The sequence below is a fragment of the Strix aluco genome, chromosome 8 (genome assembly GCF_031877795.1).
Source record: "Strix aluco isolate bStrAlu1 chromosome 8, bStrAlu1.hap1, whole genome shotgun sequence".
NCBI classification, from domain to species: Eukaryota; Metazoa; Chordata; class Aves; order Strigiformes; family Strigidae; genus Strix; species Strix aluco.
In genome coordinates, this window is record NC_133938.1 from 8,182,669 (window position 1) to 8,204,915 (window position 22,247).

The window sequence follows — 22,247 nt, forward strand, 5'->3', positions numbered from 1 at the left end:
GTGTGTGTAGCCATGTCCTCATCTTCTCAGTTATTTCTACTGAAAGAGTATTTCAGAAAATTGATAATCTGCTAGTCAGAAAGAACCAGTCTGATGTCTTCAGTTGTAGGCGAGTCAAATTAGTTTGCCTTTGTGTGACCTGGTCTTTTGGTTGCTTTCCTTTGCCCTGCTCATTATAATTCTCGCTGGAAGCTTTACAGGGAACATGCTTTTTGAAGCACAGGTTTTGGGTTTATGGGAATAGAAACAATTTAAGCTCAGTGACTCTTTTTGTAGACTAAGTTGCCATTCTCCTGCTCACCCTGGCACCTTCTGCACTTGATCCCATTTTAATTTCTTAAGCACACCAGAGTGGCATACAGTGTTTCTGGGAAAGGCCTCGGCAGTGCCTGTCACACCAGCGTACGTGTTCGCCTGGTTGTTGAAGGTCTCGCCCTGATGCATCTGGGATGAAAGTAATTTCCTTAGCATGGGGCCAGGGGGCTGCATGGCACCAATGCCCAGGAGTAGCATCCCACAGGGTGTGGGTATGTGTGTCTTTGTGCGTGATTGTTGCTTATTGTTTCCTTCCTGCAGAAGTTCCTGTGTGTCCCCGAGTGATTTGCCCCCTGAGGAGTTACTGAAGCTCAGCTGCATTGGCTCCATCACATCTTCTGGGTTTAAGTCGTCAGTTATTTTTAGAAGAGAGATACTGGCTTAGTCTGAGATGTCAGAGTTTTCGTAAAGTTATGCTGGATTTGATCTCCTTTCATTTTGCTCTGTATGCACAATGAATTACTTCTGTGCAGTGAGCTCTGTCCACAAGATTTCCAGGGCAGGCAGCAAATCCCCTCTGTTATCACAGGCTGACTGCCTTTACCTCATCTGTGGTCATGCGAGATGCGTAAATTAACAGCCTTGCCTCGCTCCTGCTACTGGTGATGGAGAAAGGGATTCCCCAACACACCTTCCACATGTGCCTCTCCCCAGTAATTATCTGAGGCTGATGCAAGTACCCAAGTAGCAGCCACTGCTGGGTGCAGTGCACCCAGGCCCCCCTGCCCAACCATCCCCATGGAAACCAGCAGTGGCACCAGAGTCCCTGTCTGCATTTGGTTGCTACAAATTCAGTGTCACTAGGTAAACTGACTTCCCACAGTAAAAATTTAAGCAGTGAGCTACTCTATCTTGGACATGCCAGCCATCATTTTCAACTCGCCTCTCCATTCATTCAAAGCCCATTACTGTGCCCAAGGTACTCTGAAGTGGAATATGAAGTGAATGCACTTGAAACACCCTCCCCCAGGTGATTTTCCATTTATGCAGCAGGCTTGCTAATTGCAGAAAGAGTGATTACCCTTTCAGGAAAGAAATATAAAACTTGATTACTTTGAATGAGTGTTAGTGAAATTTGGTTCTGATCCCAGCTGGGCAGAAATTGTGTTTCAGTAAGACTTTCTAAAAACGCTCACATAGGATCAGTGTAGTGAACCAAGGCCCCATCTGTGACTTATCCAGAGTGCATTTGTGATACTCTCAAAAGGGGACTGAACTTTATATACCAGATCTTTCAAACTGGCAGAATCCTTTCTCTTATGTTACATGTGTATGTGAGCTTTGCTACAGCTCGCATAATCTCACTCCTGCAAGCAGTACAGAGTGGAGAAATAGGTGCCCTACATGAATGAGATGCAGATCAGTAGCCAACCTTTAAACTGAAGTGGGGAAATAATCTGCATCAAAAGTGGCCTCTTTAGTCAACAGCAAAATGCCCTCATGTACAGTCACGTTTCTGTCTCAAGAGCATCCAGACTGTGTGGTGATTTTCATCTCACTACTCTTGCAGTGCAAGGTACACAAAAGAAAGGACAGGAAAAAAATTAGGTGATGGACCTAACAAATGCTGTAATGTAGATAGTGTCTGTTATGACACTATTTACTATAGTTTTCTTAAAGAAAAAGTGTGGTTTTTCTAAAATGGGTTGTATATATGTTGTAAAGGATATGTATATATATGTATATCATCAGAAGTGTGTGCATATACATATATATAAGATAGATGGAAGGATGATGTTTTTCAGAGCCAAGTCTTTAAACAGAGCAAATAAATAACTTCTGCATTTTACTATGGCACAGTCAGGTTGATTTAAGGTTGAATTAAGCAAGCTGTAAATTTAAGAACAAACTCATACTGTGGCCTGAAATTAATTATTATAACCAACATGGTAACTTAATCTCACAAAAACACAAGTTTATTAATAGGTGAAGGAGCTGAAGAACCACACAGTCCATCCAGCCCTCTGATATAGTTTTCCTAATCTCAGTTACGAAATTCAACGCTGCAGTTTTACAAGGTACATATTTTTTCCATTAGTGAATGTTACAGAACATAAACATGAAGTGAATATTTGTATTAATGGGATTCAAACAAGTCAACTGAAAGAAGTATCAACTCTGGTTATAACACATGGTGAAAATAATCAAATTTGGAATGTGATCATATAGACTGTTGTACAGCAGATAATATGTACACTGTTTCATATTGCATGACATTCATAGCATATTCATAGAAAAGTCAAACTAAATGATGGCTTAAAAACTGTATTAATGCTGAAATTTGCTCCCTACTTCTGTTAAGTGTTGATATTGGCTGAGTTAATATTTTCATTGTGTAAAAATACTGTATATAGTAGAAATCCTTCGGTATCTTCCACATTCAAATAAAGTTACAGTTTGGTATTTGGTGTTCAACATCATAAATGGCCAATTCTTTCTAACCTTCAGAAAGAAAAACGAATAATGAATATGCTCAATCTGGTTTGACTGGTATGTTTCTCTCTTGATGACCTTGCTTCTGAAATCAGACTCTAAAATCTACCTCGTTTGAGGTGTGGCTGGGATTACTAGAACATCTGAACACGGTTAAAAAGGTGGAAAGTCCATAGCCATTCTACACACTTTCATTTATTGTCTGGACAATTAAAGTACAAATAATTCAAACACAACAAGGTTATGAAAAAAACATTTACAATACTTTCCCTCAGAAATGATCTAAACTAGCAAGGTTAACATGAAGTCATTCATTATAACTAAAGTATACAACTGCCTGGTCCTAAGAAAGATTTTTTAAATTATTATTATTATTCAGATAGTAAAACACATCGTAGAGAAAAGATTCTGACATGCCTTCCCCACTAATGCTTAGCAAATGCATCAAAACTTTCCCAGCAAACTGCGCTCATTCATAGCAGATGATGTATAAAGGTTTCCCTGAACATTGAATGAGTGTTCCTTTAAACTAAAATCTAACATTGTTAAAGTAAAAAACGGATTAAATTATGATGCAGCCTTTGCTTTAGTTATTTGTCTACTACAAAAGTTTGCCTCTTCAGTGTGAAAAAACAATACTTAGTCTACATGCAGTTAGTGGGTATAGCATGGAAAAAATGCACAAAATAAGCACAAGTTATAAATAACCATAACGTTTTATTACCATTAAGACTAAACTTGTATTGAAAAGATTTTATATAACAAGACAAGAAAAGCAATAGCAAATTTAACTATCAACTAGATTATGCATAGCGAGTAACTGTTTCTAGTACTCAGGGAAGAGCATGACCCTTTTTTGTTTTAAATATATAACCATACAAAGCACAAACATACTAAAATGATCAGTGCACTGGACATGGGAGAGCACCCCCTCAGTCATTTTGTTCCCTTAGCTCTGTTTTCCCCAATCTGAATTACATTAAAATAAAGACCCAGTTGTTTTCTTTTCTACTGTGCAGTAAGAAAAAATATTCACAACAAACATGACAATATATCAAACAATATTTCTACACAAGTTACCTTGATACCTCTGTCACTTAAGTATCATAAGAAAACATTTTAAGACATATACAAACAAAACTAGCAAAGTGTTACAACTTATAATAAATTAACCAAAAGAAAAAATAACTTTATATATATATATATTTATATTATATATACACATACACACACAACAAAATGACACAATAATATGCTTCTTCCCATAGTTTAAGTAAACAAATAAGTAGACTAGCCAAACTAGCTATATTTGATTTTGGCCATATGCATCACATCGGCAATTAAATAAATAAGTGTTTCAAGCAACATAAACAGTGTTCCAAATGTGCCAACACAGCCCAATTATATTAGCTTGGGCTATAAAGTGAATTTGAAAATTCTTAACAAATTTAAAGCAAATGTATTTTTTCTAAACACATTACATTTAACTATGATACTAAGATATGTAAATAATTTTGTAGCACCTACTGCTCAAACCAAGGAAGTTTTTGATCAAAAAAATTAATTTTTTTAACTTTTGTTCTGCTGATATCCCATACTGATGACTTAAAGAAAAACCGTCTTGCAACTCATCTCCTTGCTTTTGGGTTTTGACTGTGGGTAACTGCGTGCCTGGGAAGAACACTCTCCCGTACTGTATTTAATATTTTTATTACATGCTATGAAAAGATACGAAGATCATCTGTTTGTAGCCCATCCTTCAAAAAACAATCTACTAATCCAGTTTAAAACACACATCTTGATCTCTAAAAAGTTACCAGTGCAGTATGAACATGACAAAGTTGTCAATTTCCCCTAAATTAGCCAGTCAAAATATTTTTTCTCAAATCCAGATTCTCTTGTAAAAATTCTTTATATTTTATAAAAATAGATTTTTCTTGAAACCCATTTTCAGCAAAGAGACCACCTCTTTGGCAACATTGTTAATGTTATTTAAATTGTTATGTCATCAGGTATCCCCCTTTACCCCATTCCCTAACAGAAGACTGTTTAGTTCACATGATACAAAAGAAAAAAGGAAAAATAAAAAAAGTTGCAAAATTATGTTCTTCTTTTTGCAATTTTTATTGTTCCTCTTTAATTTGTGGGGGGTTTACCAATCTGATTCAATCAATGTTTTGAAAAGAAGAAAAGAAAACAAAAATCTTTTTTCTCACTTTTAATCCCATTAGTTCGTAAAAATTGTTTTTGTTTTATTATTTTTTCAAATGAGTGAATGGTCATCTTAAAAAGACCCACCTTCAAGGAAGGTAGTAAAACTAGCTGGCCGGGTAAAAATCCCTGCACATTGTTATCTATGTATATTATATTCAACAACGACAGCTATGAAAGAACATTCAATGCATCAAAGGTTTTTTTTTTCTAAGCATTATAAAATCCTTTCCTGTTCCTCACAGGATATCCAATGTTTTAATACTTAGGCAACACTGGCTTATAAAGTCCATGGTTGAATATAAGCCTTGAAGAGTTTTTTTTTTGTTTTGTTCGTATATATATTTATATATATATATTTTAGTAAGTAAGGATATGAAATTCAGGATTTGTGGGTTTTATTGGTTTTAAAGGAAACTTGCAATACTCTGTCTCCTAAACGGTATCCATTAAGGCTGGCAATCGCCATGGCAGCTTCGTCGTAGTTGGTCATGGTGACAAAGCCAAATCCCTTGCACTTGTTGGTGTTGAAATCACGGATCACCTTGACATTATTGACTGCTCCAAAGGGACCAAACAACTGCCACAGCACGCTCTCATCGGAGTCGGGAGACAAGTTGTAGACGAAGATGCACCATCCAGTCCCAGTGTGACCAGGGATATTCATTCCGACAAGGCTCGTCATACCATCAATTGTGATCGGAGAAAACCTACCAAGTAAAAAGAGGGGTCTATTCTAAATATATCTCTTGGCACAGGCCACATGGAACCAAGACTTTAAAATAAATAAGCCAATGTTAATGAAGGTTCTTGATCCTATCCCTGGAAGATGACTACATAGCCACCCTTGGTCTCTAACTCCTACTTAAGTGGAGGGGAGCTGTACTAAACAAACAGCCCGAATCCGGGCATAAATGAGTCTCCCTTCAAGGATAAGCCTTACTTGGATGTATACAAAGATCTAATAAAAGAAATGCTTAAGGACTATCTAAGTCAAAAAGGGCCTGCACATGCTGCTATAAACACGAGTTCATTTAAAAAGACCTGTAGGAATCTGCCGCTTATTCCCATCGCTAAAATAACATCATTCAGGGCAATGGAGATCTAATGCTTTGCCTCTTACTAGTTTGCAGTGAAAAAACCCAAACAAACTTCAAGACTTATTTTGAAGATTAATATGAAATGCCATTGTCAGGATTCAGCTATAACAGTAGCCTCCTTAGCTAAAAATACTATTAGATTTAGAGAGACATCTGTAAGTAGTAGGTTTTAATTCTCCTCCTAACAGTCTTTAACTGACACACACTGGGAAAAAATCCAGTTAATAAAGAAGTCCTAAAGCTGGCCACATATTAAAGAAGATTTATGCAGCAATTGTAGAGCAAGTAAAACAGTGCATAACTAATGAGCATGTCAACTAATACCTTCATACCGTGACATTTCATGTCCGTGACAGGCTCTCAGGTTCTTTGGATAGTCAACGTAGAGATGCAAGCTCCTAGAAATCTAATATAGCACCCTAACTTTCCCCCTGCGTTGTCTTTTGGGACCCATTTTCTTTAAGTTGAACATCTGAACTGGGAAGCTAAAGCCAGGTAATGTTTATGAACACAGAAGCATCACAGAATAACACAGGCTGGGCAGGATCTATGGAGGTCACCTGATCAACCTCCTGCTCAGACCAAGGCTAACTTCTCAAATTAGATCTGCTGCTCGTGGCCTTGCAGAGGAAAGTTTTGAAAGTCTCCAAGGATGGAAACTACTTCTGCAGTTCCTGCTCCAGGGCTCCACCATCCTCACTGGGAATGATTTTCCCTTATATTCAGTTGAATTTCCCCTGATGCATCCTGTTACTGTTGACTCTTGCTCTTTTGCAGTTGACCTCTGAGAAGAGCTTGGTTTCATCTTCTTTCTAATGCCCCTTGTAGGTAGCTGAAGATGGTAGTCAGGGGCTAAACTCTACATTTGCCTTTCCTGAATTTCACTACATTCTTCCAGTTTGTCAAGGTCTCCCCAGTGACAGGCGTGGCCAACAGCACAGCACTGCCCCTGCTCCCTCACCAATTTTGTGTCACCCATTAATGCAAGCAGGGCGCATCGCAGCCCATGACTCAGGTTATTAATGAAGATGTTAAGCAGTATCAGCCCTCAGGATCAACACAATTTTCCTTTCATCAGTTTGAAAAAAAAAGTGACATGCTTTCTGAAGCTACACTTTGGGATACGTTTTTAAAATAACAACTGCACAGAGGAAATGTCTTAATAAAAATCCAGTTTCACATGTACTTTCAATATGATGAGTTTTAATACCAGAACTGAGTAATAATTCCTCAGGATTTTCTGACTGATGACAGAGGGAGTGGAGGGGGCAACTCAGTGTTGCTGAGTGAGGTCTTGTGCTCTCCAAAACTTCTCCTTTTATACTTCTAATATTTCTACACACATTTAGCAGTCTGAACAATATTATGCAGTGTATATTAAATAACCATAAAAAACTACACTCTTGATGGTGGCTCACCATTCTGTTGACTCCTGATGGCACTTCATATGTATATTCAAGTGAAAAAGACACTTGGAGTATATATCTTAAGCTGAGGAACATAACTGGGGTGTAGTTATACTATAAATGAGCAGTTCACAAACGCTCACAGCACTGGATCCTCAGACATATATACAGGTTTGTAGACAGTTTACTAAAAATACATGGCAGTTTTTCAACTGAACTTCATTTTTGCAAACCCTATTCTCAACATCTTTTAGTTTCTCTCCCGCATACTGAAACTATAGTTCAGTTCATAACAGTTCAGCATGGCTCTATCCCATGGTATTTCCCTGGCTGCTGAACACAAAGATGGCTGGACAAGGCCAATTTATACTAATCCTTCTGCTCTATGTGGGATTTTAAATAAAAAGGCCAGGACCAAGAGCTTGTAGAACCCAACAGCTTCAACTTTTTGAAAGCTGCAAGATAGGACTTGAAGTCCATTGCCAACAAGGGCCAACTGTGCTAGTAACATACTGCGCCAGCAAACGCTCCTCTTCTGCAATGTTTCACAAGTTAAGTACAAGACTAATGCATACACTACCATGTAAGTGATGCTATTGTAAAACCTGCACGATGTCACACAGTATGTTAAAAAGTTTTGCATTTTTAAGGAACACTGCACTGATGTAAATGGTTAAAAGTTTCACACAGTTCACTGGAGAGCAGCTTTTCCCTGGAAACCTTTAGGAGCTATGCAACTTTCAACTGTTTATGTACCACGAGCACAGGAGCTGCTGTAAATCTGAAAAACCATGCGCAAAACTACTGCAACTGTATTGACACAAGATAACCTATTGCGTAAGTAGCTTTGCTACTAGCAAGTGATCTGAAATTAGCATCAATAAAACCTTTGTTCCACATCAGCACATCTCACTTTCCATCAGTACCACATACTTAACACAGGGAAAGAACGAACCAACCCCCAAACCCAGGAATGCTGCACTACAGATGTTTCAGAAATCTTTACCAATACAGTATTTTTTGTGACCCTACACCTGTAAATACAGGGCTTGTTTGTGCAAGTACAGGTTTTCAAGATTTTCTGGGAAGAGATAAGAACTAATTTAAAATGCCTACAACACTGACTTAAACACTGTTGTGATTTAAAATCAACATTGCAGACTCCGAATATTAAGAAAGCAGATGCATAACCTATAAAGGCAGGTATCTCATTCTCTTTCCCTCTGCAGGTCCCATGAAATCAGAATTCAAATCCTCACTAGTTCAGACTAAGCCGTGTTTGTCCTGCACCACATGCCAGTGCAATTCTGTGGAAGCAGCAGCAGTGAAATCCCAGGGAACACTCCTGGAACAAACCCATCCTTGTGACACTGACTTGTACCTGACAGATAACCAAGGTTGAGAGTTTTGCCAGGTTTCTGGCAACGTATCAATAAACAAATGAGATGGGAGAACGCAGAAGCAGTACGTGATAAAATCAGGTAGTAAGTTCTGACTCATCGTATCACCATCACCACTAAGGATACTGCAGATGTAACAAATGTACTAATGAACACCAGAAGTAGTGCTTCTGGGAAGATATGCTGCCTCTGTTTTGGCTGTTGGTTTTGAAGGTAGTCTTAAGATTTGCAGTTTGTGTGACAGCTACTACGGCAGTAGTTAAAACCCATGTTACTGTCCACTACTAGCTAGTGTAAAGACATACTTACCATACCATTTTACAGGATGAGCTTTAAAAAGAAGCTCAAATAATTTTCAAGTGTGGTGAGTAGACCATTTCAGAAGATTAAGAAGTATTTTCTCATCTTAATTGTGGGGGATGGCTGGACATCTTACGGTAACATCAGGAATAAGACTACAGCTTTATTTTGCTGTAAGGTTCACTTGCGTTGATGTGTGCCATTAGAAGAAACACTAACACGTCAACTCATTTTAGCTATCAAACATTGAACATACTCATGAAACAGCATAAATGTTTACAAATCAGCTGAGCTTTATCACACATGCGTGCACATACATACAACACAGAACTATTTTAAACAGAAAAGAAATCTCAAGCATTGAGAAAATTTCAAAGTATTAAACCTGTAACAAAAGAAATTTAGGGCTGATTAAGGTGCACACAGCTGTATTTTCAAGTCAAACTTGAAGCCAGATGTAAGAGAAAGAAGGTCTTAATTGAGATTTAGGCAACAGTAGCTTAATTCTGGTTTTGACTGTTAAGTTTTCCATTATCAGATCGGAGATTAGTTAAAACCTTAAGTTAATAGTTCTGATTCTGGAAAAAGCGCCGTTTAGCAGGGCGACTGCAGTTTGAATGCTTGTAGCCGTTGCACCTAAACCATTTGAGAAGCCCACCTGTAAATAAAAAAAAGGTTGAAAGAAAACCCCACAGAATTTGCGTGTGTGGCCTTCAAAGTAACAAAACCAACTGAAGTCCAAACTTAAAAAGAATTTGACATGCTGGTGGAAGAAAAGAAGGAATTAAAAAAAAAATAAAGTTAGTGAATTAAAAAAAATAAATTGTAGCACCAATCTGTGCCAACACGGACATCTGGCAATCTGTGGAATTCTAATTACCTCTTTACGCCATAGGCCATATTAAGCAAATTGTCCAGCCTGAAAAGAGAAGGAGGGTCTTTGGGTTAATGTCTCACAGATGGCAAGATCGCTCAATGGAACTATTATTAATAGCGTTCCATTTTCAAAGAAGAAACGTTCAACAAGTTTCCCACACATCTAAGGAGCCTAACAACTCCCGGCCTGCTTTGTTAAGTTTGAGGTTGTGCTTAAATTTCCACCACAGTGTTTAAAGCCCTTTTTAACTTGTCTACAAGTCTTAGAGAAAACCTTAATTTCCAGGACTTGGTTTTTAAAAAAATCCACTTCCAATTTGTCTTTTTTAGACGATATTAGTACGAAATTTTTGCAAAAAATTCAACTGTTCACCTTATATTTACAATTAACTTGGACATAAAATGTTGCAATCCAGAATAGCTGGAACCAGAAAAATTCTTGATTTTAATGCTTTAACATAACACATTCTCCCCACTATATTACATGTATTTAGTATTAATCATACATGGTATGTCACTCTAAATGACCACCAAATTTTGCAAAATATAATCATCTGCTTTCCATGGGAGCACAATAAAGTCCTTCTATCTATTCAGTGATAACCTCAATGGATACAGCTGCGCGCCAAAGACAAAGACACATGTAAATTTAATGTATCCGATGACTGACTTCTTAAATGATCTTTAATTCATTAGCACTTTTCACCACTGAAAAACTAAAATTACTTTTGAATAATTCTCTAAAGCCAGTATGCAACTCAGTTATGCAAATATGTCCGAGTTTTTTCTGAAGGCAAACTTTTTATTTGAATGCTAGGTTGCCTGAAAATTATCAAATATAGAAGTACTGAGAACATCAAGTATTGCTAACTCTGGCTTATATGTCCAATGGAAACAGTCTATTCAGAATGCAAAGCATAAAATATCCCCGAAAGTATCTGAAGAATCACACCAAAGACTAATACAAGGTCTCTTTATACTAAGAGCAGATATCTCAGGCTAATAAATTTAATGATACTGCTGCTGACTAGAACAGACTCAGCTTTTTTCCTGCTACCAATCCACTGTCATTAACATCAAAGTCTAAGCTGCATCAAAACTGTAATAATATAGCAGAAAATAAGAGCATTACCAAAAAAATGAGAAAGAACAGGATAGCCGCTGCTCATTTGATTATCAGTATAAGTCTATTCTGTCCTCCCTTTTTCTATGAGCCTTCATGAGATCTGATTGTACAGTACTTCAGCTGTTTTAGTAAATACAACATGACTACAGCTGTCAGCAGATTTTCCTCCTCATTCTCCAGGAAAGAATATTTAATTTTACAAAGTAAATCAGGTCAGCCTATGCAACTAAAGCATGTTTTCCTGCGTAGCACCTGCCCCACATTGTCGTCACTGGTGGAACTTCAGTTCTTTTCCAGGTAATTACCTGAATCTCTGAGCCTGGTGGTGAAGTGGTCCAGGGTAGCGTCTGTTGGGAGACTGATACAGCTGTGAAAGGAGTGCCTGGCTTGTTTTCTGGCTGGGGTTATTGGCAAACTTCACAGTAATTGGTTCTGTAGCACCACTAGGCTTCTGGCCATTTAGTCCCTTTATGGCTTCTTCTGCCTCTATTCTCTTATCAAAACGGATAAATCCCACACCTCGAGAAACCCCTGGGAAGTAAAAACATGTGAACAGATGAATATTTGTAAGAACAGCCTCATCTATATAACGAACATAAACTGAATATTGGTTTTGACTTCGGAATACATGGCTTGCAAATTAAGGGAAGTCCTATAAAGAAAAATGCTCTTCCCCGTCTGTATTCTCCAAAATCAGCTGCTACCATATTTAATATAATGATTTTAAGTAAACAACATTCTGCATTTTGAGATTCCCTCATTAAAGAGGCAGCAGTTATGCCTCCAAACAGTTACACTTATAAAGAACCAGGTACTGCATTTCACACTAGAAGTCATTGTCTTAAAACCCAACTGCCAGCAAGCGTTTACAATTTTGCTATTCCCAGAAAAACATGCATATATCAAGAAAAGTTTTCTTTTAACCTGTGACTTGATCAACCAGAATCCGTGAGGTGATGATGCGCCCATATTGTGAGAATAACTGCTCTAATTCTTTCTGGGTCATTGTTTTCGGAAGGCCGCTGACATACAAGTTTGCATCTCTGATCGATGCTGAACTTGGACGGGCATACGACACCTATGGATTGAAGAAAAGGAAAGGCAGATTAGTGAACTAGAGCCACACTTTGCTTTTTAAACAGAGAGATTTTCTGTTCTTTCACAAGCAATAACCCTTGAGTTCAGACGCTACCTGTTCTGCACAACCAGAGCCAGGAAAGGCTGGAAGAATAAACGAAGAGCTAGAGAGACCTTAAAAACAGACGCAAGGGTTCTTTAAGTGCAGTCATAAAATAACTATTGTTCAGAGGTAAATTAACATGCATCTTCCTACGCACAGCTTTGTAAATTTACCCCTATCCGTTGTGGGTGTATGGATGATTTACTGTATCCAATGTAATAACCTTCACACATAGGTAGCACACTGAAGTTCTAGCATGTTTTTCTCTCTCCCCCCCCTCCCCAAGTGCCTGAAACAGATCAGGTTATTTGCAGAGTGATCTTTTGTGCTATCTCTCTTTGTGTTTCCATCCTGAGCTGGCAAGATCTGTTCTGGATGAACAGCAAAGTACTGGTGAAATTAGACTAAATGAACATCTGCTCAGGGAACTGTATACTGACACTCATTGTCATATCTGCAATTTATCACGAGAAGTTCCCTTGCACTATAATCCCAGAACCAAACCATAAAACGTTATGACCAAGCAAACAAAATCTAGCTGAGGCACTGCATGTATGCTGCTGGAAAATCATTAAATCAAGACTCAACTGCTCTTCTACCTATGAATCAGATTTATAATTATAATATGTGCATAAAAAGCCTTCTGCACTTTTAAAATAATATATACATTTAGAATACACACATTTAACATAGTAAAAATACTTCCTGGATAAAGCCTAATGGCAAGTATTCAGCACGGATCATTAAGAATTACTCTGCAGCACATCTGAAATAGCACTGGATCCAATCCTCAGTATTTTGCACTTCATCTTGATTTACTTAAATATAAACAGATCGGTACATTCCTGCATTATGTCTTAAAATGTGTCCTGGAAGGAAATGGGGGGGTCCCATCACAAATACAATGCGTTCAGCAGTTGTCTTCCCCTCTTCCTGAACCTTAGCCCAAACACAAGTGATGTCAAAATGGATGTCTTTATGTTTTATGTGTCAAAGAGTTGTCTTTATGTGCTCCACACCTAAAAATAGATGTTGACTCAACACAGAAAATGATGTTAATGACTAATATTTGCTTCTACAATCTTCTCTGCATAATAGCAGACAAACTCTAAAAGACTCTAGATTTTAAGGTTTTTGGCAACTTTTGTAACTTACATGTTTGTACGTAACCTTTTAAATCTAACATTTACGGAGAAGGCCAGAGAGAGGAGGTGGAAAAACTTAGGGAAAGAAATGTGAAAAAGAGGTTAGATAAAGCATTTGCCTCAACTGAGGCAAGCTCAGGCACTGCACAAAGGAACAAACAGATGTAACAAGCAGAGAAGCCTCCAGGTGCCCAGATCAGTGCTGAATAGAGAAGGATATTGGGGCAGAAACTATTCTGTGCCTCAGCAGCTCAGGACCTCATAGCCCATGGGCTCCTGATGGGGTGCAGCATTTAAGTCACTTAATCGCTAGTCCCAAACACTCCTCTGATGCTCCAGGACCAGAACACACATGGCACCGCCTGCCTTTTATGTAACTAAGATCAAGCCAGGTGCTTGGGGAAATTAGGGCTAACTACACTGTGCTTTCACCTACAGGTACTGTGCTGAAAATCACTGTTTTTGACTGTACTTGCTTTGGTGGTCTCATTGTTGGTGGCTTCTCATTTATACCCCGTGCCAGGGCATTTGGAAAAGCACTCTGCAAATGTCTTACCTTGAGAGGGTACTGTAAGGGTTCAGACACCTACGGTTTAACCTACTTTAGGAATAACAGTTTAAAAAACACTTAAGAGCCTCTCTGGAGTGGGGGTAGGGACCTTACCTATTCCTCAAAACTGAGAGCTGCAAAATTAATAAAGTTCCTGGGAAAACAGCCAGGGGTTTCCTTTGGGTTTTCTCACTCTGGCACATTCATTAACCAAATGCCACATTACAAGGAAGATGAAAAGTACTGGAATATGCAAAAAACATTACTTCCCAGAGCACCGAGTGCCTGACATTTTATATATATACACACTTCTACATACAGATGCTCTGTTCTTGTGGGCCATGCAGACACACAGTGGAAGGAGAGACTGCACACGCTCACAAATCCATCTACTCACAGCACACATAAACACGTATCGCCGCTCAGGTCTAATTTTTATTTCCTCCTGCAATCAAACATTTAGGTTGCAGGGGAGCCTGGGCCAAAGAAAGAAGCTGCCAAAAGCAACTCAGCCGTCTTTAGTATCAAGGAGAAAAGGTTGCGAGCTGAATGGACTCAAGGCTAGTAACGTCAATTATTTATCTGCTTTTGAATCTCTATCTTTTCTCTCAGGTCAGCCAATGACAAATCGATAGGTTGGGCTGTGTCATCCTGCTTTCAAGCTATTATTCAGTTAGTACTGAGGATGGGAAGTCTTCCTGTGTATAAATTATCAAAGGAAGAAATCGCCAAGCCTGACCCTCCACCAGACCAGAAGCTCCTTGTGCTGTGAAAGTTAAAATGGGAGCCAAAACTGGCTCCCATTTTATCACTGAAAACTGCAAAGCACTGGGTGAGAATGCTGCATTAATTCTTTATATTCACACTTAAGAATGATTTTTTTTTTTTTTGCTCACAGCAGTGTTAGCACCCTGTAATGAAATAGGGTGTTGAAAAAGAATATGGAAATCCTAGCCACCACAAAAAAAATCAAATAAATGAGGTAGAGAACACCAAACTACTGTTTGAGCCAGGCATTTCTCAGCATTAAAGTGTCTGTCCACTTGTATGACATTTGGAGGTCAAACAATGGCGTTATATTTCACTGCATAAGATCATTTAGGAGTTCTTCAGTCAAATTTGCAAGGAAGATAATAAAATATTGTACAATTCATTTCATGGGTTGCTGGCCCCTGATGTTAGTTTCTATAAATATATATATACACACTAACTGTGAAAAACATTTGCTAGGATATTTGTCATCCGACATTGAACATTAGCCTGTGTAAGGGCTTCTCTTCAGTATAAACAGCTATCTCAGGAGTCTGCACCACTGTCTCCAAACACTACTGCAGAGTCATAAGGTCCAGCATTTCGTATCTTCCATGGTAATGCACATTTTTGTTCAGGAGTGCAGAAAATACCTCCAAGTTAAAGTAATTATCTTCCCTATTGGTTTTGTACTCATTTTCCCATGTTAAAAACTTTTTGAAAAATTTCTAACCTCGAGACTCTTCAGAAGGTAAATTGAAGCAGTCTGGTCTTTCCAAGTCAGAGCCCACAGCAAAGGCACCCAGAGGCATGAACGCATCCCATTTGTCTTACACAGGCTGGTGCTGGACATGTAACAACAACCATTTAAACACTGACACTTAACCACTTCACTGCTGCTCATCATAATAGATGCCTTCAGCTCATATGCTAATCCTGGGCTTCTCAAACATTAAGTCCATTTCTAGAAGCCTCCTCCCAAAATTCAACTCCTGTCTGCTTCAAAGAGGAGCAGCATCATCCTTCCCTAAAATGATGTGCTCTGCCAGCACGACCACCCTGCCCCCATCAAAACATCTGCTGACAAGCAACCTAGCAGCTCACATCTTTCAAAAACTAAACTCCTCCACGGAGATGTATGTCTTGCTCTGCATCTAGTGTTACTCACCTGGGGAACATGAGACTAGCCAGAGGCCTTTAATCAGTGCTGATGGGCAGCACAGGCACAAAACCAAACCACAGGCCACCAAACCACCCACCAGTGGTACCTGCAATCCCTGGGACACCTCTCCAGCCACAAGCAGGTAAGGTGCAGTTGGTGTTAAGTGACTCCCTGGGCAGTTTTCAAGAAAATTTGTCTAACATTCAAAAAGCCTAAACTTCTTAGTGACCTTAATTCTGAAAGACTTCTCTTCGTCTCTTGGCGTGACATGCTCTGAGATGTAGGATTTCTTGCATGACTTTTGGGGTGAGTCACTTTGCTTTTTTCTGCCTGAGGTCCAAACATGCAAAATGGGGACAAGCCTTCCTCCACTTGCTGCCTCTTATTCCACTGGTATGCACTGGAAGTGCTTTAACACGACCATCTCGAAGAGCTTCACACGTGTAAATAAGCACAATCTCACTTGTTTCACACACAGAAGTAGAAATAAAAGCCTGATTAACACCAGAAGATGGGCTACAGCCAGAAAAGATGCTTCCCCACAGCCACTTCCAGGCCCTCATCCATGCCCTAATTTTGTGCAAAACACAGATTTGAGAAACCCTCCTGTGAAAGCTATGTGCTTTGTCAGAACACACAAAAGCCCTCTGGTCCATAGGCTGAAGACCAGAATCCAGAATATTTTCACATCCACCACTTGCACTGCTTTGTCCTTTCTCTTCTCCAAGCCCCTGGCTGGGGGATAGAGGGGAGTGACGATGCACTTTACTGTTGAGCAGTAAATTTTACTGGGATTAATTATGATTGCAGGTAAGATACAGTGGTCTATCCCATCATTTCAGGGAAGACATCCCTAGATAATAACCTAGAAGCACTCCAGCTGTATCAAGAGCAGGGCTAAGAAATAATTGCTCCGGCTCTGTGGAATGAAAAGGACTCACTGGCAAAACTGAAGCAGTTAAAAGAGAAATCTTGATTAAGAGAAGATGCACAAAACTAACAGGTAAAGACACTGGTGCCTGCTGAAAGCAGCAGAGTCAAATCTGAACCTTCAAACACAGCACTGAAAGGTCCTTCAAGCCACAGCTTCACTATGGGCACAAAGGGTGGAGAACGATTTGTTAACAAGCACTACGAAGTCCAAAAGGTTACACAGACAAGAGGCTCCTAAAGAGCAAAACCGAAGTAAATTTAGTTGAGGCTTTCCAGATCTGTGGTATCTTTAAAGTTTCTTGTCCAAGGCTTTGTCCTGGGGTGCAGCAGTCACAGCAGATGACCCCTCTGATGACTAACTCTGAGCTACCACAAAACAGAACAAGCAATTACTTTAATTTTAAAAGGACCTATAAAACAACTACATCCCAAATCTGCAGCTTGCAAAAGCTTCTAATCTGAATTTTCAGGGAAGGAAAAGGAGCACACGCTCTTCTACACTTCTAGCCTCTACAAAGCTTTGCCGGAGCTCGGGGGAAACGCAGCCCAGAGTGCCTGAAGGCAGCTGACGAACTGGGAGAGCACAGGGGGTGCGGCACACACTGTGCCCCTGTACCCACAGGGGTCCAATGCAACTGCATATATGGGAAACTTAAAACACAAATCCATCTTTCCCACAGCCCAACACACTCAGCTCATCCCAGTATCTTCCACTCCCCCCAGACCCTCCATGTCCTCTCCCTCACAGAACTAAGCCCTCTCTGTGCTTTACCCCTTTTTTTTTTTGTTTTCCCCAGCTCCCCACAAATCACAGTATTCCCAGATCTCTCCATACACCCTCTCTCCTTACCACCTGGCCTTGCACAACATTCCATTTCTTCACTGGAAGAAGCAGCTGCAGGTGGTGTCCATTCAGCTCAGTAGCAAGTAGCCTCTGGGGAGGCTACAGGAGAATACAGGTGGAGAACACAGGGTTTTCAGCAGAGTATTGCACCAAGGGCACCCAACACCAGAGCTCAGGTACCATAATTATCACTTTCTGGCTGCAATTCAAACTGCTGGGTTTAACTCCCCTCCATACCTCCCCCAGGCAGGTTGGGATGGGGTGCAGAAAATGCAGCTCTTCCCCATCACTCGCTGCCACAGCCTTCCACCTCCCTACCTTGTGCTTCCCACACCACCTCTATCGCTGAGCACAACTGGAAGGCAATCTTTTTGACAAATGACTTTATAGGATGGAGAAATCTGAGGTTACTGTTATTTGTTACCCTACAGTGACAGGTTGGTTTGTAGTTTTGCGGACAATTACAAGAATTAACATGGACAGACTTAGAGCCTAGATTTTATAGAAATATCTAGCATTTTGAAAAATGCCAGAGAAACCAAGATAAATAGGAAGATCTTTGAGCAGTAACATTACTACTTTAAAAACAGAAAAACACAGGAGTACTTCCTCCCACAGCCCTATTCACTGTTTTTAAACTAGGCCCATTCAGTCCTATCAATCAAAATACAAGAGTAAAGCAGAAAAACATTCTGAACTAACAACAGGAAGTGTTAAAATAGCAGGAGCTATATTCCATGTTATTTATTCATTTAACTGAAAATTAAAATAGTTACAGAAAGCCTCTGACCACAGAGGAATGATCCTATCTGTTTGGTATTTTATCATGCAATAGCTTTGATGGATTTAAAAACTGGAAGGCATCAACGGCTTGGAGAACCCAGATTCCTTTTCCCCTCACTGGAGGCTTCTCCCTTTGCTCCAGCAGTGTCACAGCATGCTACCTACTCCTGTGCAGGAAGAAAGAAACAAACCTATTTCTCAGGCAACAGAGAAAAGGAAGGAGAGTGGGACACAAGACTGCACTTCAGGGGGTCATTGGCTCTTTTTAGATTTCAAACTTCCTTTCAAAACTCTGTTCTGCCCTTGTTCCAGCATCCCCACAACATGAAGCCAGGTCACCTGAATCCCTGTGTAAATTGTAAAATGCTTCCATTGCATCCTTTCAGACGTCCTTTTTTCAGGGCAAACCAGCACAGTTTAAGCAATCTGTATCCCATGCATCACACATCTTACTCTCCTTAGAATATCTGATGCAACTGAATTGCCAGGCAATCTTCAACAGCAGCAGTGACCTTTCATATGCTTTTATGGATGGGCAAATTTAATTTCTAAAAATAGATTCAATTTCTGGAATATGTATTTATTTCACACATGCTGTATCTTCCCTCATTCTAAGCTGTTTTGTAGAATTATGTCAAGCTTTAGCTGTAAAAATAAAGTGAAGCCCTTCTACCTCACAAGATGATGATGCTACGAAATGGCGTAAATAAAACATGCACTGTGATCAGCTGAGAAGGAACATAACGTGTATAACCTATTACCACCAAACACACAACACTTCCTTCAATGCTTTCCCCAAACAGATATTCTGTAAATAGTCACCTCTCGACTTTGACTTGAAAGGGCATCATTGACTTAAATAAAATGCACATAAATATTTTAGCTGCTACAGTGAAAAGGGATTATTTATTGTAACAATGAAATAATAAAAAAACCTTTCTTTAGTTATTTTAGTCCGCACATCTGAGAGCAGACTGTGCCTAGCTGTTTTGCTGATCCTGCTATAAAACCAGTTCCTCCTGTGACTGCATGGCTGTTTTGCAAGGCATCAGGAGAGAGAGAACATTAAGCTGCCACGAAAATGTTACTGAAGTGAAAAGGACAGGATTTGGGGACACACACAGAGCATATATATAGTTTTCTTTAAACAGGAATTAAGCCTTGTGGGGTCAAAAAATGAGTGCAAACATGACCCCCCAGAGCCAGCTCATGTTCAGTCTAGGTACAAGGGACAGCAGAGCCCATGACTGTTTGAACAAGGAGATGGGACTCAGCCAGCAGGACCAAGGTGACCTTGGCAAGCAAAAGTAATTTGCCCCTGTAAAAGGGCTTTCACAGATTATTCATTTCGACTTTCCATCAAAACAGCTTCCAAACAAAAGGGTAGCCAGAGAAATGCTACCTGAAGGGCTGCAGCTACCCAGCGTACATGGGCAGAGGCCAAGGTTCAGCCTATCCATCAACAGGCCATTACAGATTCATTCTGGGGCATAAAAACCCACCACACTCATGAAGAAAACAGAATAAAGTAATGCTCAATACTGCTCCAGTTCAATGTTATTCCAGTATTTCATTAAATATTTTTTAGCCTACAAAACTATATGCCACCAAATCCCTTCCTGTACATTCTTTTGAGATAGGCTTTTTTAATGCACTGAAAGTGCATTTTTAGTAACTGTAAAGGGCATCTAGCTAGACTAAAGCAATCGGCTCTGATAATAAATATAGTCATTCCATAAATTAAAATACTTCTACCTTATAACGAGTCACAGTGAGATGCTGGAAAGGGGCGTATGGGGCAATAGGCAAGCCAGGAGACTTCAGTGGTGCCAAGTAAGATTTCTCATCGCTTTGCAACCCTTTGGAAACTAGGGGCATCTCTGGCAACAGGGGCACCGCCAGGAGCAGCAAAAACACATGATTCACCACTCAGTGTGAACACTGGGAAACCTCCATCCCCATCACACCGTACCAGGGAAGCAGACCTAATTTATTAAGATTTCTAAGAGCAAAACATAATTAAAAATACAAAAAAACCAAGGGGGTAAGGTGAGGTAATTGCAATTTTGCAATTAAAAATTGGGTTGGAAACTGCCAATTAGATGTCCATGTGTCCAAAGCTTGGCTATTTGAATAGAAGCTCCCTTGGGTTGGTTTTAAGCAACTGCATAAACACTTACTTGAAAACAGTTTTATTTAAAAAAGCTTACACATATCTTCCCAATCACTGAACAAATTATGCAGCTCCTGTGCATGTAGGTTAGGTCAATCCCTTTGCTGATTATTATTTTTTAACAGCTTTCAAGAGCCCAACAAAATGTCATGTATTCTATAAACATTTACTAGCTATTAATAGCATGAAAAACCCAAACCCAATAAACCATTTGTACTCGTAGAACTTACATCAAATTGAAAAAAATTGAAGAAAAAACATTCTGCAAGAATGTTTTAGAATGGGAAGTTCCTGGATAACAAGAATCTTACTGTACATGATAAAAAGGAAGGCATAAGCTTTTCATTTTGCATGTGAGATAAGTGTAAAATAATAGTTGAGGTGGGTTGGAGTTTTTGGAGGCCTTTTTGTACCTTACATTTCCTGTAACCTTGGCATATTATGAATACAATAGCATTGCTCTAGCTCACAAAATCGGAAACAGAGGCAAAGAACATAGGTACTTCAGAGAAGTGTATTGCCTTTCCTAACGCTGAATAATATCCAAAATATAGAAGTGCTGCATTAAAAACTGATCTAGATTTTTCAAGTTCCACTGAGTTTTTAAATAAAGTGTTTAGAAGATAGGTTAGTACTTTTAAAATATTATTCATTTTTTGATAATGTGCCTTTAAAAGCAATCTGGAGAGCAACTTACTGCTCAACTTTTCACTGTAAGCAGAAACTGCTGAGTCCGAGCATGTATTTCCACCTGCAGCAGTAGATAAGACAGTAGATTCTGCTGCTTTGCCTTACATATTCCTCTAAGATTTTCTATTTAACTCTACAAAACCATGCTGTGAGCATTTTGATCTATGTCCCACATACATATCCTATGGGATGGAACCTGGCTGGTCTGAGGGAAGTTTGGAAGTAGCCGTCTCTGTAATCCACACAGCTACTCCAACACTTTCATAACCCTCAGCTCAGGACTTCTGCTTTTCACTAATCAAACAGACCAGGGAAAAACTTCCTTGAAACAATCTTTAGAGATACACAGGAATCTAAAAAATATTTTTGCTTTAGGGAGTACCACTGTGTCCAAACCAAAACCTTTAGGTCAGAAAGAGTAAGTACAAACAAGGTATTGATCATAGTTTATCTTTTTGCAAGATGCAAAAGTCACTGGTATTATTTGTACGAATATTTTAAAAAGTAAAAATTATATTTTTGTACTCTAACATTTTTGGCTTTAAAATACAAATTAAGTACAGAAGAAAAATTAAGGAAATTGTACAAATCAAAAGCCAGCATTCAAATGTCCAAAGCAGTTTCAGATAACTTGAAACAGATCTGCTGTTTGTTATCCTTCAATTTTTTGATTCACATGCCTTAAACTGTATTTGTCAGAATTCAGGATGGGAAAATCTTCCATAAGCTATTTCAAAAAAGCTTTATCAGCCATGCAACAGAAAATGTGACAGTGTAGAAACTTGCTTTTCTTGTGAGACCACTAAAGAAGGTTGTTGAATAACTAATGGTCTATTACAACAATGAAATGAGAGAGTTCAGTGGGATCTC

The 22,247-nt window shown here is 39.2% G+C and overlaps 1 protein-coding gene across 6 annotated transcripts in view; it reads right to left on the reverse strand.

Annotated features, from left to right (window-relative positions):
• Positions 1–2,923: 2,923 nt before the first annotated feature.
• Positions 2,924–22,247, reverse strand: part of ELAVL4 (ELAV like RNA binding protein 4) — a 65,255-nt gene continuing 45,931 nt past the window's right edge. For all 6 annotated transcript variants that reach the window (XM_074832082.1, XM_074832081.1, XM_074832085.1 and 3 more), the window contains exons 4-7: positions 12,092–12,245; positions 11,473–11,698; positions 10,046–10,084; positions 2,924–5,669 (exon numbers count right to left, since the gene is read on the reverse strand). In XM_074832082.1, the coding sequence (XP_074688183.1) occupies positions 5,342–5,669; positions 10,046–10,084; positions 11,473–11,698; positions 12,092–12,245 (747 nt within the window). In that variant the 3' untranslated portion in view covers positions 2,924–5,341. The remainder of the gene's footprint in view (positions 5,670–10,045; positions 10,085–11,472; positions 11,699–12,091; positions 12,246–22,247) is intronic.